Source organism: Argiope bruennichi, chromosome X2, assembly GCF_947563725.1.
Source record: "Argiope bruennichi chromosome X2, qqArgBrue1.1, whole genome shotgun sequence".
NCBI classification, from domain to species: domain Eukaryota; kingdom Metazoa; phylum Arthropoda; class Arachnida; order Araneae; family Araneidae; genus Argiope; species Argiope bruennichi.
The window spans coordinates 26562197-26579907 of record NC_079163.1 but is presented as its reverse complement, the minus strand read 5'-3'; the positions used below and the strand labels follow the sequence as shown (position 1 = coordinate 26579907).

General features: G+C 30.1%; 2 protein-coding genes across 2 annotated transcripts; both read right to left on the bottom strand.

Moving 5' to 3' along the window:
- Nucleotides 1-3873: 3873 nt before the first annotated feature.
- Nucleotides 3874-4467, bottom strand: LOC129959664 (uncharacterized). Its single transcript, XM_056072553.1, has one exon. The coding sequence runs from the start codon at nt 4465-4467 to the stop codon at nt 3874-3876; it is 594 nt and encodes a 197-aa protein (XP_055928528.1).
- A 369-nt stretch (nt 4468-4836) lies between these two features.
- LOC129959663 (uncharacterized) lies at nt 4837-5517 on the bottom strand. Its single transcript, XM_056072552.1, has one exon. It carries the CDS (start codon nt 5515-5517, stop codon nt 4837-4839), a length of 681 nt encoding a protein of 226 aa, XP_055928527.1.
- Nucleotides 5518-17711: the final 12194 nt, after the last annotated feature.

Below are 17711 nucleotides of genomic sequence, written 5' to 3'. Positions count from 1 at the left end.
AAATCAAGTCAAAGATATCGGGGAAGGAGGGGTGCAGTAGCTTGTGAGGGTAAAGACCCCTGAATACCCGAGGGCAAAAGTCTGACTTTAGTTCATATGAAGATGACACTGACACGCTCGTGTGCACAACCCCTTTTTACAGGGGGGGGGGGGGGGTCTTTCACTCACGTCACGGATAGAACACAGGAACTATGCTCGAACTCGGGACGCCCTAGCAAAGACGCGCTATTCCTAGGCTAGGACGCTCGCTCTGTTAAAATTCTGTTACCGGTTTGCATTCCAGCCTCCGTCTCGTTTCTTTTGGAACGCTCCTTATACATTGTTTTTTCACAGACATAAACAAAATAAATGTTTTGAATTTCTTTCTTTTTAAATATATATTGATAATCATTACCATTGAAGTTTTAAAAGTTTGTTGCTTTTTAATGTGAAATGCTTAATATACACTAATGATTATTGAAGGGTTTTTTTTCATGTTTTTATTTCTTCCTTAGATAAGATTTATGAAATTAATAGAAAATAAACTATAGAAGTTGCTCTTTTTACACACATAGACATTATAATTTTTTTAAAAATACAATAGTTGTCAAAATGAGAAATTGTTAAAAATTTTATTTGTATAAACAGGGATTTTTTTCTGCATATTTTGCTACTCAGCTATTTATTAAAAATGTAACGATTTATATATAAGCAGACATTTAATTTAGTTTTTTTTATTTGTTCCAGTTGAATTGGTCACAGGGAGGTATTCTATTGTTATTCTAATTCCTGATATGAAAATAAGGAATTAGAATATATAAATATAAATTCCTTATAATTAAAATTGTTAAATTTTTTATATTTATCATTAATTTTCTACCTAATTTTTTAGTACAGTGTATATACATATATAATATATATTGTTATCCATCAAAACATGCTCTTCTTGGTTGTTCAACAACTATTTAATATCTCTAAATTTATATATTATGTGTCGATAGATTTTTGTATATTGAGTAGCTTAGTCTTTATGAAATCATTTTTGTGTTTTCTTGTCTTTTCTGATAATTGTATTTTTTTATTACACGAATAATATTCCATTAAGGGCCGTACTGAAATGGTCCTATGCTCTTGGCAGAACTGCCGGATCTACACTTCTTCCAATTATGTGCTGCATTTTTGTTACTTTTTCACCTACTTTGTAACTCCACCCCTCTCCTCCTTTTAGAAAGAAAGCTGCCTCCTGCAATTTTTTACTGTATATATTTAGCAAATTTTATAAGTTGGTTGAATAAAAATTATGTAACTTTAAAAAATATTAAATACTTTAATTAGCTGTATTATTTAAAAAATACTATTCAAAGGAAATAAATTTACTGCAAATAAAATGTCATTATTTTCCAAAAGACTGAAAATAAAACAAAATCATTATCTTACTGTTTGTAACAGCTACTGAACTCTGATATTTGTGTGATGTATAATAAATATCTCTTCTTCTACCTTACCAATTTTTTTTAGTTGTCTTATTATTGATAATAGGTTGAACATTTTTAAAAATACAATGGATAATTAGATTAATATGTAAAGATCTTACTTTATTCACCTATTAAATAGCTAGGATCCACTTGAATTGAGGACGCTATATGCATTTGAAGTAATGATAAGTTTAATGCTTGATAAGTAACAATAGATTACGAGACAATATATATATCTTTAATTTATTTATCATAAATATAATGAACAAACATCAATCAGTTAATATAATCAATTCCTGATCATAAATTCTGTAATATATTTTACGAATTATTATAGGTATATCATTGGAAGAGTAATAATAAGATAAATAAAAAAAATTTCCACGAACCAAAATACAATGCAGAAATCAGCTATATCCAAAATTATCCCACGATAAATCGATTTATTTGAAGATGAGGGATTTAGAGGTAATACTTGAAAAAAAAAATATATCGCGCATTGCTTACAGTACCACCAGCTAGTGTAGATGCCGAAAGAGCGTTTTCGACAGCTGGTCATTTTTACACAAAATTACTTTTCAGGCTTAATGAAAGTACAATTGATGCATTATGTTTTTTTAAGATCACATTTCAAAAATTTGTAATAGTACAACAGACTGAATAGTGATATTTACACTTTTTTTGTGATTTAAATAAATAAGATGTTCCTTTACTTTTTTGTGATTATATACTGTTATAATTTATAAGTTACACATTATTTTTTATGATATTTACACTGTCTAACAAAACTGGAAAATAAAACAAAGAAACGCTGCTGTTTTCTTCCTTTTTCTAAAATTTCTAATACCGGTATTAAAACCTGTATCCTGGTATTAAGATTTAAAAAATACCGAATACCGGTATAGAAATTTTGGTCCGGTATTGCAATCCCTAAACATTTAGAATTTGTAATTCCAATTAAGACAATTGAAGTTCAGATAAAGTAGTGTAAAGACAAATCGACATTCCAATTTCGGAAACAATCGTGCATTTTACACACACACACACACACACAAAAAAAAAAAAAAAAAAAAAAAAAAAAAAAAAAAAAACTGATATAACGCCACAGTAAAAAGTGTTGCCAAATGAATTGATTCGTTTATTTTTACTTTCTCATATACGAAGTATAGAGAAAGCACTGTAATCGCCAAGAAATTCAAACTTGAGATTTCGGCAAATTCTCATGTTTGAGCCCTCAATAGATTAGAAAAACGCATTTTTGGTATAATGTCTATCTGTCTGAGAACACCATAACTAAAAATCGTTTACGGTATTTGGATTTAAGACTAAATTTTTAGAACTTTATAAAATTTTGGATGAAATAAATTCAGATGGGGGTTTGTCTGTCCGGGTATATTCAATATAAATTAACAAGATAACTATAAAGCGTGGAGATCTAGATTGGTAAAATCTTATACACAGGCTTAGCATCTAAACTGTTGGTGCTTATCAAATTTTGAATAAAATCTCTCAAAGGATTGACTGTCTGTCGGGCAGTATTTTCACATACAAGTAAACGCGATAACTGAAAAGCGCATTTCCTTACATATATATGAACATTAGAAAGTGATTTTGTGACTATAATTGTAGTTCTATGCCCAATTTTGGTTTTAATCAGTTGTAAAAAAATGCTTTCAAAATACATACTCAATTATATAGTACTTGTAGATTAACAACATCTCAACGCTTAATCGCCAAAGATCGCACTTAAACAGGCTCTTTCTTTCCTATTTATCGCAAGTGGCATACAGTTAATAATACACAAGTATATTGATTAGAGAGTAAGTAAGAAAGTTTCGAGAGACCAAGCCCACTGGTTAAGAAATAAAACATTTATAGTTAGCTGGTCACACGTTACTGGTTTAGCTTTAAAACAAGTTTCACATTCGTGGACTATCTTTCTACAATCAGCTTTGCCATTAATCGGCCAAAATCTTTGCCTTATAATAAACAATAATGTTTGTGATCCTATATGCAAATGCTTAATGTGATAACTAGTAATTATTAATCTCGTTAAACGATGGTAACAATATCGGAAACTTTTTGTCAAAGCTCGAATTACTGTAGGACAATCATCCACCAACTCTTAAAATACCTGCTTTATCAATAAAAGGATGTAAATTTTTTACCTGGCTTTGCCTTGAGACTTCACCTGAACATCTTAAAACTTTCATCTCTTTGGCAAACTCCCTTTGTTGGACTAAACTTACCAATGAAAGCTCGGCTTGTCTGAGCTCATAAGGGGATAAAAAACCTCTTGAACTGTCATCTTTCTTTCTATAATTATCGATGAACCTATGAGCATAATTCAAAATACGAATAAGTTTACTATAACTATTACTAATTTTTAGAAAATTATGAAGAAAATTATTGTTATCACTTATAAACAATTAGAGTCACTAGATGATTTAAACTCTTTCGAAAACTCATCTGCAATAACTCTGATTAAGGTGTCTGTATTTGGGTATTCACTGCTACGCAAAAATGACGGTCCTTTTAACCACAGTTTGCAATGATGAAGTTTATCAGGATCGAGTCCTCTGGAGATGAGGTCAGCAGGATTGTCATTAGAAAGGACATATCTCCAATCTTCAATGCAAGTGAGGTCCTGAATTTGGGTTACCCGATTGGCAACAAATGTCTTAAGAAGAAATGGTTCTTTGCGAATCCATGAAAGAACAATCATGCTGTCACTCCATAGATAGGTGCGGGATATTGGTAATTTGAGAGCATGTATCACCTTTTTCACTATCTTTGCTAGAAGCACTGAAGCGCAAAGTTCCCATCTTGGGATGGTAACTCTTTTTAATGGAGACACTCTCGATTTACTGGCAATCAATTTAATTGATGCATGGCCATATTTAATACACTTACAGTAGATAACTGCACCATAAGCGGCTTCTGATGCGTCAGCGAACCCATGGATTTCTATCACTTCAGCTCCCCCAGTAAGTATACATATTTCAAATTTCATGCTACTAACACTATGTAATGATTCGACGAAATTTTACCACTTTTTAATTTGTTTCTCAGGCAGTACCTCATGCCAATCCAGGTTTAAAGACCATAATTTCTGTAAAAAATATTTTTGCCTTCGTGACTACAGGTCCTAGTAATCCAAGAGGATCGAAAAGTCTTGCTATAGTGGTTTTGTGACTCGGCAGTCTTTCCCTTGAGACGGCTTGAAATCGACTTTAAAGTAAAGGCTGTCCTTTTTGGTATTCCAAAAAACTCCTAAAACTTGCGTTTCCTCGGAGTGTGTAAAATTATAGATATCTTCACTACTTGATAATAAGTCTTCACAATTACTATGCCATTTGTGCAGTTGCACGCTAGAATTTTCCTAGAAATCAATTAACTGCCTTTGAAGTTCTTTGGCGGTAACTAAATTATCAGAACCGATTAACACGTCATCCATATAAAAGTCATCTTCAATGACGGATGCAGCTAAAGGATAATTTTCTCCCTCTTCAATCGCTATTTGTTTCAACGTGCGAGTTGCTAAAACTGGTGCACTCACCGTTCCATACGTCACAGCATTTAGTTCGAAAGTTTTGACTGGTTCCTTCTCATTTTCTTTCCATAGAATGCGCTGTAACTTTCTCTGGCTTGGATGAATCAAGATCATTCGGTACATTTTCTTTATGTCGGCTGTGAAGGCATAGACATATTTATGAATCCTAACCATGATGGAAAATAAATCGCCTTGCACTATCCCTCCGTTATATTGTAAGAAATTTAGGGAATTTCCGTTTGAAGTTGGATAACTTGCATTAAAAACAACTATGAGCATTGTTGACTGCCTGTCAGGTGGATAAACTCCTAAATGAGGAATAAAATAAGTTGCTTCTTCCTCCTCATCCTGAATTTCTGACATGTGCCCTAACTCTAAATATTCACGTAAAAAATCTCTGTATAGGGACAAATAATTTGGATCCTTAATTAGACGTCGCCACAAGATTAATTTTTTCAGTGCAAACTCTTTAGATTTTCCTAAACACTTAGGATCTTCCTTTAAGGGCATTTTTACAACATATTGTCATTCCGAATTTCTCGAAAAGTTATTTTTGAAATGTTCTTCACAAATTATTTTTTCTTTACTCTCAATTAATTCCGTTTCATCATTTTCAATTTCCCCAAAACTTCTTGAAGTCTACTCTTACTAATGTGTCTATACTCTTTACTAATGTGTCTAAGGAATCATTAGGCTCAAATGATTCTGGATAATTTTCTTTTGCCTCGGCACGAATTCGCGCTATTTCAAGCTCAGTTTTTGCTCTTTCTAATTTTAACTTCTCAAATGCTAATTCTTTTTCATCTTATGCCTTGCGCTCCTCATCAATTAAATTTGAAAGGTCACTTACAATTTCAGGTTCAGTTTTAAATTTGTCGCTTTTTTTAATCATATCAATTAGTTCTAAAACTGTCATTTCATCACTTGTGTTCAAACCAAGTTCTTTGGCAATAAGCCTTAAATCAGCCTTTCTACAAGTCTTAAACATTTTGAAATAAAGTACAGTCAATAAAGAAAACAAAACAATCCTACCCCATATGAAGAATTTTTATCCACAAGATATCTCAGTAACTCCAGAAACGAAACTTGATGGTGAATCGAAACTGTTTCCCAATAATAATAATTAAACTGTTTCACTCCGTACGAGCGGACCACATGTCGTCGTTGCTCATGAAAAGAACTCAAACTCAATAACTAAATTAATGCTCATTTAGCGGACTGTAATTCACTTTTAATCCACACTCAATAATTTGACAAGAGCCGATGGTACACACATCTCTTCCCGGCTGCTCGCCACTCAACTCACTGTTTTACACAAAAACTCTTTTTTTCATACAGATGGCACGACGGTAGTATGCGCAGATACATTGATAATCAAAACACAATTATATAAAATTTGTTAGAGTTATTGACATTTGAGTTAATCAGTGAACTGCGATAAAAATTAGACCATACTGTCTGAATTTAAAAACATAAAAAAAAATCCTAAAAATAGTGTTCTGAAATTTAAATAGTTTTTGATTTTAATTTGATTAAGATCAAGTATTTGACTCTTATTAATCAAACGAAAAACAAGGCATAAAATTAGATTATCCTGCAAAAATACCTCAAAATTTCGAGGCGAGAGAGAATCGTAGGCAATGCCTACTTCGCTTCTTAGATATTCCATCCCTAGAGACGATTATTTATTGGTATCTATCGAATCCGATACCGAATACTTGATACTTTTGGTCTTTATCAGTTGTGTGCACTTGATATTTTTGGCGATTAGTCCCTCTAAAATTAAAAATGAGCATATCTCTGCAAATTTTGCATATAAAACTTGAAAATGTGCATGGATACATGAATGAAAGAAACGTAATTTTCTCCTAGAGTAAGTATTTAGGGAAATACAGTACGCTCCCGATTATCCGCGGAATTGGGTGGCGCGGCCGCCGCGGATAACAAAAATCGCGGATAATCCGAAAAAAGCTAAAAACGGGTATAGCAAAAGAGAAAACAATCATTCCAACTTTGAAAAATCGTTTTATGTACAATAAAACGTAAAATAAACAGCAGGAAATGTTTAACTAACGCTTGATATTTTATTATATCACTCAAAACTAACCTAAAATGCATGTTATTAATGAAAAAAAAAGTGCTTTGTATTTACAAGAGGCGTCAAGGATGCACAGAAAAATTAATACATATGTACTGTTTTAATACTGTAATGTATTATGTAATTACAAAAGCATAAGTGTAAAACTACACCTTTTTGAAGAAATCAGTCATTTGTGTTTGCTTCTTGCTTTGGAAGCATTTTCTCTTTGCTTGGAAGCAAAAAAAAAAAAAAAAAAAAAAAAAACGCAGTGCGGCAGGCGCGGATAATCGGGAGACTACTGTAAAACTCATTTCACTTTTCGTGGGTCATCATTGAATATATATACATATATATATATATATATATATTCATTGGTCTTCCATGAAATTGAATTTGTTTGTGCGAATTATGTACACGCAAATTCGTCATTTAGAGGAATAAAAAAAAATAGTTTATCAATTCTAATTCTTAAGTTCATCTCGATAAATAAATAATAATAATAATAAAAGGACTGGGTTGTTTGTAATTTTCAGTTCACAAACTCGATTAATGGATCTGAGCTGCCGAGACTGCTTAATCGTATTACGCAATTTCAGCTTTAAAGAGACTTAAGGATTAAAATTATTGAAGTTAAAAGTAAAGAATTATTTTAAAATGCTCTGTTTAGAGGAAGGAAATTAAATATTTTGCGGATTCTTTGTCTGCATATGTTGCTGAATGAGTCAAGACAGCATTCAAAGTGTGCAGAATGTAATATATTCCTGCCTGTAAATGATAATTTTTTTTTTCTAAAATCATAAGAAATCTGCTTTCTGATCACAAGATAAAGTAACAAATAAAATATATTGAAATTTGTTTCTATATTTTGCGCAAAATTGTTTAATACATTTATTGTTTAATTTTTTATATTTTGCAAATTACCATTGAAATTTCAAATATTACTCTAATATTTGATATCTTAATGGTAATAATACAATATTTACAATACATCGGTCTTCATCGCGAATTCGTTTAAAATGCTGAAAAAGCAATTTATACTTAGTCAATGTTGATCTAATTTCTCATCAGAATGTTTGCTTCTATTTTACGTTGCTCTCTTGCTGCTAACTGACGCATGTCACTTTGTTCTAATTCTGCAATGGATCACGATGAATAACTTTAACAAAGACAAGATGCCGAGATATAATTTTAGACAAAGAACAACAACAGCAGCAAAAGAAAAACAAAAAATCAAGAAAATTAAAAATTCCGGACATTGCTTTTTAAAGTGAAAATTATAATTCACTTGAAGAAGCAGTCCGAATTTCTTAATTAACTTGCCCTCCCCTTTTTTTTTTTTTTTTTTTTTCTTCTTCTTCTTTCTCTTAAATCATAATCAAATCACTTATTTGATCAAATACCTCGTGTAATATTGCTTATATATTTTAAGAAACATGTACAGTGTTACTTTGTGTAATAAGCGTAATTCGTTCCAGAATCTTATTCAAAAGAAGGCTACATCCTCGTAGCGAGCGCAAAAAAAAAAAAAAAAAAAAACTATTTGGAGAAACCCATCTAAAATAGGACAATCTGTTTGATTCCAGAAGAAAAAAAAATTATTATAATACAAATTACTATTTTTAATGCATGTTTTTCATTTAAAAGAAAACTGTCTAAAGACATTTGTCTTAGGATACGCTTTGAAATTTGGCGAAAATGAAGCACAGCAGTATTCGTAAATTAATTAGGAGTGTGTATAGCTACTACGTTATCAAGGTGATAACACAGTAGCTTTCAGCATCTCCCTTATTTCACTGGAAGGCTGCTGCTGTGTTGAAGCTATTATTTTCTTCTTTCCAGATCAAATCTCAGCTGCAACTTCTTGCTGCAGTACAGAATACACTTCCATACATTTTTCCGGAGTTCTTTCTATATTCTTCCGTAAGCTCACTGATGTCTTTGCTATCCATCCTTGGACACATAATCTTGACTTTTATTTTTCAGGGGGAAAAAATTAAATGCGTATGCGTAAAATATAGTATATTTCTTCTTCCGTAATTCAAGATCAGATGTATAGGAAATACATAAAAATTCCACCTGAATACCATTACGATTCAGAAGAATATCGGCATTGAACTAAGTTGAATTTCAGTACTTCTGTAAAAGAAGCTAAAAGACGAGAGGTTTCCTATAAAAATCTGTTTAGTTTTGATTAGGAATATTTCTTTTTTCCACTATAATCCTGTTTCTTTGTTACATTTTGTCGAACCACAAAACATACTTAATTATTATATCACACATAACAACTAAATCTTTTATTTAATGTTCATTTGGTGTCAAATCATGCCTGGTTTTTAATTTAACTAAAATTCAGCTTTATTTTATTGCGACAAAAATATATTTCTCTACAAAGATTACATATTCATTTGAATTTAAAATAAAAACTCATGTTCAATACACATTTTCATTTTTCAATTATAAACAAAAATTACATTCTGCATCATATTTACACAACTGTTTAATAATTGTGTGAATATTTAAGAAATTATTTACAAACTACTATCATTTCATTTTATTTATAGCATGAGTCTAATTTTTATTATTGGGCAGGATTTTTTTCCCCCTAATTTCATAGGTGTTTGCTTTTATTTTCTTTTGTTAAATGCTTAGAATGAATTGCTCTCTTATTTTAATGGAGTTGATTATTTGTCATATTTTATATGATACCAAGTATCATAAATGATTTACATGAATATTAAATTGGACTTTATGCCACTGATAACTTAAACAATCTGATTGACATTGCTCCTAGGTCAACAGATTGGTCTAATCTTTTAAATATCTGTTTAGTTTTGATTTACTAAGAATTCGAAAAAATTAATTCTTTGCAGAAAAAGCTTGTTTCTATGGTACATTTCGACAGAAACCACATGTCAAAGATAATTTACTTAATTAATATATAACACATTTTCAGTGAATGCCTCGTTAATTGTCCGTTTGGTGTCAAATCATGTTAAGTTTTTAATTCCACTAAAATTCAACTTCATTCCATTGCAATATAAAATTTCTCTCCATGCCGATTACATAATCATTTGATCTTGGAATAAAAATTAATTTTCAACACACATTTTCATTTTCCAATTATTGATTTGAATTACATACAGACATTTTATTCACACAAGTGATAAATAATTGTAAAAATATTTAAGTAATCATATGCAAATGATTATCATTTCCTTTTGTTTATAGCATAAAACTTCTGGGTAGTTTTAGACTGAGGAAAATGTTTTCCATAAAAGTTAAGGTTTGTATATTTTTCTACTAAAAATATTCTAAATTTTCATACTTGATTTTCTGTTATTACTTGTAATTAGAAACCAAGGAAAATAAATAATTTACAAGAATATTAAAATGGAATTCATATCATTGGGAGCTTAATAATTTGATTGATTTTGCTCCTAGGCCAACCAATTGAACTAATATTATAAAAATATGTATAGTTTTGATTCAATAAATATTTGATTTTTTTTTTATTTTGTTTGTGCACAATAAGCTTGTGTTTTTTTTGCTACATTTTCAATAATACAACATAACAAAACTAACTTGCATAGTTATTATTTCGCACATCCTTGATTACCTCATTTATTGTTCATATGGTGCCTTAACTTCATTCAGTTTTTAATTTCAGCTTTTAAAACTCAGCTTTATTCAATTGCAATATAAAGTTTTCTCACCTTGTAATTTACATATTCATTTGATCTTGGAATAGAAACTGATGTTCAACACAAATTTTCGTTTTCAACACAAAAGGATAATTTTCTCCCTCTTCAATCGCTATTTGTTTCAACGTGCGAGTTGCTAAAACTGGTGCACTCACCGTTCCATACGTCACAGCATTTAGTTCGAAAGTTTTGACTGGTTCCTTCTCATTTTCTTTCCATAGAATGCGCTGTAACTTTCTCTGGCTTGGATGAATCAAGATCATTCGGTACATTTTCTTTATGTCGGCTGTGAAGGCATAGACATATTTATGAATCCTAACCATGATGGAAAATAAATCGCCTTGCACTATCCCTCCGTTATATTGTAAGAAATTTAGGGAATTTCCGTTTGAAGTTGGATAACTTGCATTAAAAACAACTATGAGCATTGTTGACTGCCTGTCAGGTGGATAAACTCCTAAATGAGGAATAAAATAAGTTGCTTCTTCCTCCTCATCCTGAATTTCTGACATGTGCCCTAACTCGAAATATTCACGTAAAAAATCTCTGTATAGGGACAAATAATTTGGATCCTTAATTAGACGTCGCCACAAGATTAATTTTTTCAGTGCAAACTCTTTAGATTTTCCTAAACACTTAGGATCTTCCTTTAAGGGCATTTTTACAACATATTGTCATTCCGAATTTCTCGAAAAGTTATTTTTGAAATGTTCTTCACAAATTATTTTTTCTTTACTCTCAATTAATTCCGTTTCATCATTTTCAATTTCCCCAAAACTTCTTGAAGTCTACTCTTACTAATGTGTCTATACTCTTTACTAATGTGTCTAAGGAATCATTAGGCTCAAATGATTCTGGATAATTTTCTTTTGCCTCGGCACGAATTCGCGCTATTTCAAGCTCAGTTTTTGCTCTTTCTAATTTTAACTTCTCAAATGCTAATTCTTTTTCATCTTATGCCTTGCGCTCCTCATCAATTAAATTTGAAAGGTCACTTACAATTTCAGGTTCAGTTTTAAATTTGTCGCTTTTTTTAATCATATCAATTAGTTCTAAAACTGTCATTTCATCACTTGTGTTCAAACCAAGTTCTTTGGCAATAAGCCTTAAATCAGCCTTTCTACAAGTCTTAAACATTTTGAAATAAAGTACAGTCAATAAAGAAAACAAAACAATCCTACCCCATATGAAGAATTTTTATCCACAAGATATCTCAGTAACTCCAGAAACGAAACTTGATGGTGAATCGAAACTGTTTCCCAATAATAATAATTAAACTGTTTCACTCCGTACGAGCGGACCACATGTCGTCGTTGCTCATGAAAAGAACTCAAACTCAATAACTAAATTAATGCTCATTTAGCGGACTGTAATTCACTTTTAATCCACACTCAATAATTTGACAAGAGCCGATGGTACACACATCTCTTCCCGGCTGCTCGCCACTCAACTCACTGTTTTACACAAAAACTCTTTTTTTCATACAGATGGCACGACGGTAGTATGCGCAGATACATTGATAATCAAAACACAATTATATAAAATTTGTTAGAGTTATTGACATTTGAGTTAATCAGTGAACTGCGATAAAAATTAGACCATACTGTCTGAATTTAAAAAAATAAAAAAAAATCCTAAAAATAGTGTTCTGAAATTTAAATAGTTTTTGATTTTAATTTGATTAAGATCAAGTATTTGACTCTTATTAATCAAACGAAAAACAAGGCATAAAATTAGATTATCCTGCAAAAATACCTCAAAATTTCGAGGCGAGAGAGAATCGTAGGCAATGCCTACTTCGCTTCTTAGATATTCCATCCCTAGAGACGATTATTTATTGGTATCTATCGAATCCGATACCGAATACTTGATACTTTTGGTCTTTATCAGTTGTGTGCACTTGATATTTTTGGCGATTAGTCCCTCTAAAATTAAAAATGAGCATATCTCTGCAAATTTTGCATATAAAACTTGAAAATGTGCATGGATACATGAATGAAAGAAACGTAATTTTCTCCTAGAGTAAGTATTTAGGGAAATACAGTACGCTCCCGATTATCCGCGGAATTGGGTGGCGCGGCCGCCGCGGATAACAAAAATCGCGGATAATCCGAAAAAAGCTAAAAACGGGTATAGCAAAAGAGAAAACAATCATTCCAACTTTGAAAAATCGTTTTATGTACAATAAAACGTAAAATAAACAGCAGGAAATGTTTAACTAACGCTTGATATTTTATTATATCACTCAAAACTAACCTAAAATGCATGTTATTAATGAAAAAAAAAGTGCTTTGTATTTACAAGAGGCGTCAAGGATGCACAGAAAAATTAATACATATGTACTGTTTTAATACTGTAATGTATTATGTAATTACAAAAGCATAAGTGTAAAACTACACCTTTTTGAAGAAATCAGTCATTTGTGTTTGCTTCTTGCTTTGGAAGCATTTTCTCTTTGCTTGGAAGCAAAAAAAAAAAAAAAAAAAAACGCAGTGCGGCAGGCGCGGATAATCGGGAGACTACTGTAAAACTCATTTCACTTTTCGTGGGTCATCATTGAATATATATACATATATATATATATATATATATATTCATTGGTCTTCCATGAAATTGAATTTGTTTGTGCGAATTATGTACACGCAAATTCGTCATTTAGAGGAATAAAAAAAAATAGTTTATCAATTCTAATTCTTAAGTTCATCTCGATAAATAAATAATAATAATAATAAAAGGACTGGGTTGTTTGTAATTTTCAGTTCACAAACTCGATTAATGGATCTGAGCTGCCGAGACTGCTTAATCGTATTACGCAATTTCAGCTTTAAAGAGACTTAAGGATTAAAATTATTGAAGTTAAAAGTAAAGAATTATTTTAAAATGCTCTGTTTAGAGGAAGGAAATTAAATATTTTGCGGATTCTTTGTCTGCATATGTTGCTGAATGAGTCAAGACAGCATTCAAAGTGTGCAGAATGTAATATATTCCTGCCTGTAAATGATAATTTTTTTTTTTCTAAAATCATAAGAAATCTGCTTTCTGATCACAAGATAAAGTAACAAATAAAATATATTGAAATTTGTTTCTATATTTTGCGCAAAATTGTTTAATACATTTATTGTTTAATTTTTTATATTTTGCAAATTACCATTGAAATTTCAAATATTACTCTAATATTTGATATCTTAATGGTAATAATACAATATTTACAATACATCGGTCTTCATCGCGAATTCGTTTAAAATGCTGAAAAAGCAATTTATACTTAGTCAATGTTGATCTAATTTCTCATCAGAATGTTTGCTTCTATTTTACGTTGCTCTCTTGCTGCTAACTGACGCATGTCACTTTGTTCTAATTCTGCAATGGATCACGATGAATAACTTTAACAAAGACAAGATGCCGAGATATAATTTTAGACAAAGAACAACAACAGCAGCAAAAGAAAAACAAAAAATCAAGAAAATTAAAAATTCCGGACATTGCTTTTTAAAGTGAAAATTATAATTCACTTGAAGAAGCAGTCCGAATTTCTTAATTAACTTGCCCTCCCCTTTTTTTTTTTTTTTTTTTTTTCTTCTTCTTTCTCTTAAATCATAATCAAATCACTTATTTGATCAAATACCTCGTGTAATATTGCTTATATATTTTAAGAAACATGTACAGTGCTACTTTGCGTAATAAGCGTAATTCGTTCCAGAATCTTATTCAAAAGAAGGCTACATCCTCGTAGCGAGCGCAAAAAAAAAAAAAAAAAAAAAAACTATTTGGAGAAACCCATCTAAAATAGGACAATCTGTTTGATTCCAGAAGAAAAAAAAATTATTATAATACAAATTACTATTTTTAATGCATGTTTTTCATTTAAAAGAAAACTGTCTAAAGACATTTGTCTTAGGATACGCTTTGAAATTTGGCGAAAATGAAGCACAGCAGTATTCGTAAATTAATTAGGAGTGTGTATAGCTACTACGTTATCAAGGTGATAACACAGTAGCTTTCAGCATCTCCCTTATTTCACTGGAAGGCTGCTGCTGTGTTGAAGCTATTATTTTCTTCTTTCCAGATCAAATCTCAGCTGCAACTTCTTGCTGCAGTACAGAATACACTTCCATACATTTTTCCGGAGTTCTTTCTATATTCTTCCGTAAGCTCACTGATGTCTTTGCTATCCATCCTTGGACACATAATCTTGACTTTTATTTTTCAGGGGGAAAAAATTAAATGCGTATGCGTAAAATATAGTATATTTCTTCTTCCGTAATTCAAGATCAGATGTATAGGAAATACATAAAAATTCCACCTGAATACCATTACGATTCAGAAGAATATCGGCATTGAACTAAGTTGAATTTCAGTACTTCTGTAAAAGAAGCTAAAAGACGAGAGGTTTCCTATAAAAATCTGTTTAGTTTTGATTAGGAATATTTCTTTTTTCCACTATAATCCTGTTTCTTTGTTACATTTTGTCGAACCACAAAACATACTTAATTATTATATCACACATAACAACTAAATCTTTTATTTAATGTTCATTTGGTGTCAAATCATGCCTGGTTTTTAATTTAACTAAAATTCAGCTTTATTTTATTGCGACAAAAATATATTTCTCTACAAAGATTACATATTCATTTGAATTTAAAATAAAAACTCATGTTCAATACACATTTTCATTTTTCAATTATAAACAAAAATTACATTCTGCATCATATTTACACAACTGTTTAATAATTGTGTGAATATTTAAGAAATTATTTACAAACTACTATCATTTCATTTTATTTATAGCATGAGTCTAATTTTTATTATTGGGCAGGATTTTTTTCCCCCTAATTTCATAGGTGTTTGCTTTTATTTTCTTTTGTTAAATGCTTAGAATGAATTGCTCTCTTATTTTAATGGAGTTGATTATTTGTCATATTTTATATGATACCAAGTATCATAAATGATTTACATGAATATTAAATTGGACTTTATGCCACTGATAACTTAAACAATCTGATTGACATTGCTCCTAGGTCAACAGATTGGTCTAATCTTTTAAATATCTGTTTAGTTTTGATTTACTAAGAATTCGAAAAAATTAATTCTTTGCAGAAAAAGCTTGTTTCTATGGTACATTTCGACAGAAACCACATGTCAAAGATAATTTACTTAATTAATATATAACACATTTTCAGTGAATGCCTCGTTAATTGTCCGTTTGGTGTCAAATCATGTTAAGTTTTTAATTCCACTAAAATTCAACTTCATTCCATTGCAATATAAAATTTCTCTCCATGCCGATTACATAATCATTTGATCTTGGAATAAAAATTAATTTTCAACACACATTTTCATTTTCCAATTATTGATTTGAATTACATACAGACATTTTATTCACACAAGTGATAAATAATTGTAAAAATATTTAAGTAATCATATGCAAATGATTATCATTTCCTTTTGTTTATAGCATAAAACTTCTGGGTAGTTTTAGACTGAGGAAAATGTTTTCCATGAAAGTTAAGGTTTGTATATTTTTCTACTAAAAATATTCTAAATTTTCATACTTGATTTTCTGTTATTACTTGTAATTAGAAACCAAGGAAAATAAATAATTTACAAGAATATTAAAATGGAATTCATATCATTGGGAGCTTAATAATTTGATTGATTTTGCTCCTAGGCCAACCAATTGAACTAATATTATAAAAATATGTATAGTTTTGATTCAATAAATATTTGATTTTTTTTTATTTTGTTTGTGCACAATAAGCTTGTGTTTTTTTTGCTACATTTTCAATAATACAACATAACAAAACTAACTTGCATAGTTATTATTTCGCACATCCTTGATTACCTCATTTATTGTTCATATGGTGCCTTAACTTCATTCAGTTTTTAATTTCAGCTTTTAAAACTCAGCTTTATTCAATTGCAATATAAAGTTTTCTCACCTTGTAATTTACATATTCATTTGATCTTGGAATAGAAACTGATGTTCAACACAAATTTTCGTTTTCCAATTATTGATATAAATAGCATACTCCCACTGTATTCAAACAACTGTTTTATAGTAGGTGCATCAAAATTTAAGAATTTATGTGTAAATTATTTTGATTTCATCTTATTTACAGCACAGATGAGTCAACATTTCATTATTTGGAGGCAAAATTTCTCTTGAAATTATTCATGTGTTTTATTTCATTTCGTTTTATTAAATATTTGGAAAAAAATTCTTCTCTCTTTTAATGGATTTGACTACTTGTTATATTTTATTTCAAACCAGGGATCATAAATGATTTACACCAATATCAAATTGGACTTTCTATCATTGATATCTAAATAATTTGATTGACTTTGCATTTAGGTCAATAGATTGAACTAATATTTTAAAAATATATTTAGTTTGATTTACTAAGTATTTAGAATATTGATTTTCTTTTGCAGCAGCAACAAGCATAAAGAATGGAAAATACAAATAGAAAGTGGCAAGAAGCAAAAAACATTGATTTTATACCACAAGTTTATGATTTGTTGTATCCAAAACTTCCATAATTCATTAATAGCAATAGTTTATGAATTATATAAGCACATTTTATACTACAATTTTATTCTTTCTGTACCTGCATCCAAGGTGGGGGGGGGGGGGTTCATATATATGCAATAAAATAATTTATAAGTGAGAATTAAAGGTCTTTTCTTCAGCTCAGAACAATGCATGCACTAATTTTGCAAACCATGTATGTATAAATTCTTAATCAAAATTGAATAAACATTAAAAATCAAATTTTAAGAAATAAGGTGCTTTATTATTATTCAATATATTTAATAATTAAGCTGTTCTGGTTTCAGAATATAAAATGAGCAATGATGATAAAATGAAAATATAAAAGTTTTAAACTAAATAATAAAAAGACACAATTAAATTGAAAATAAAA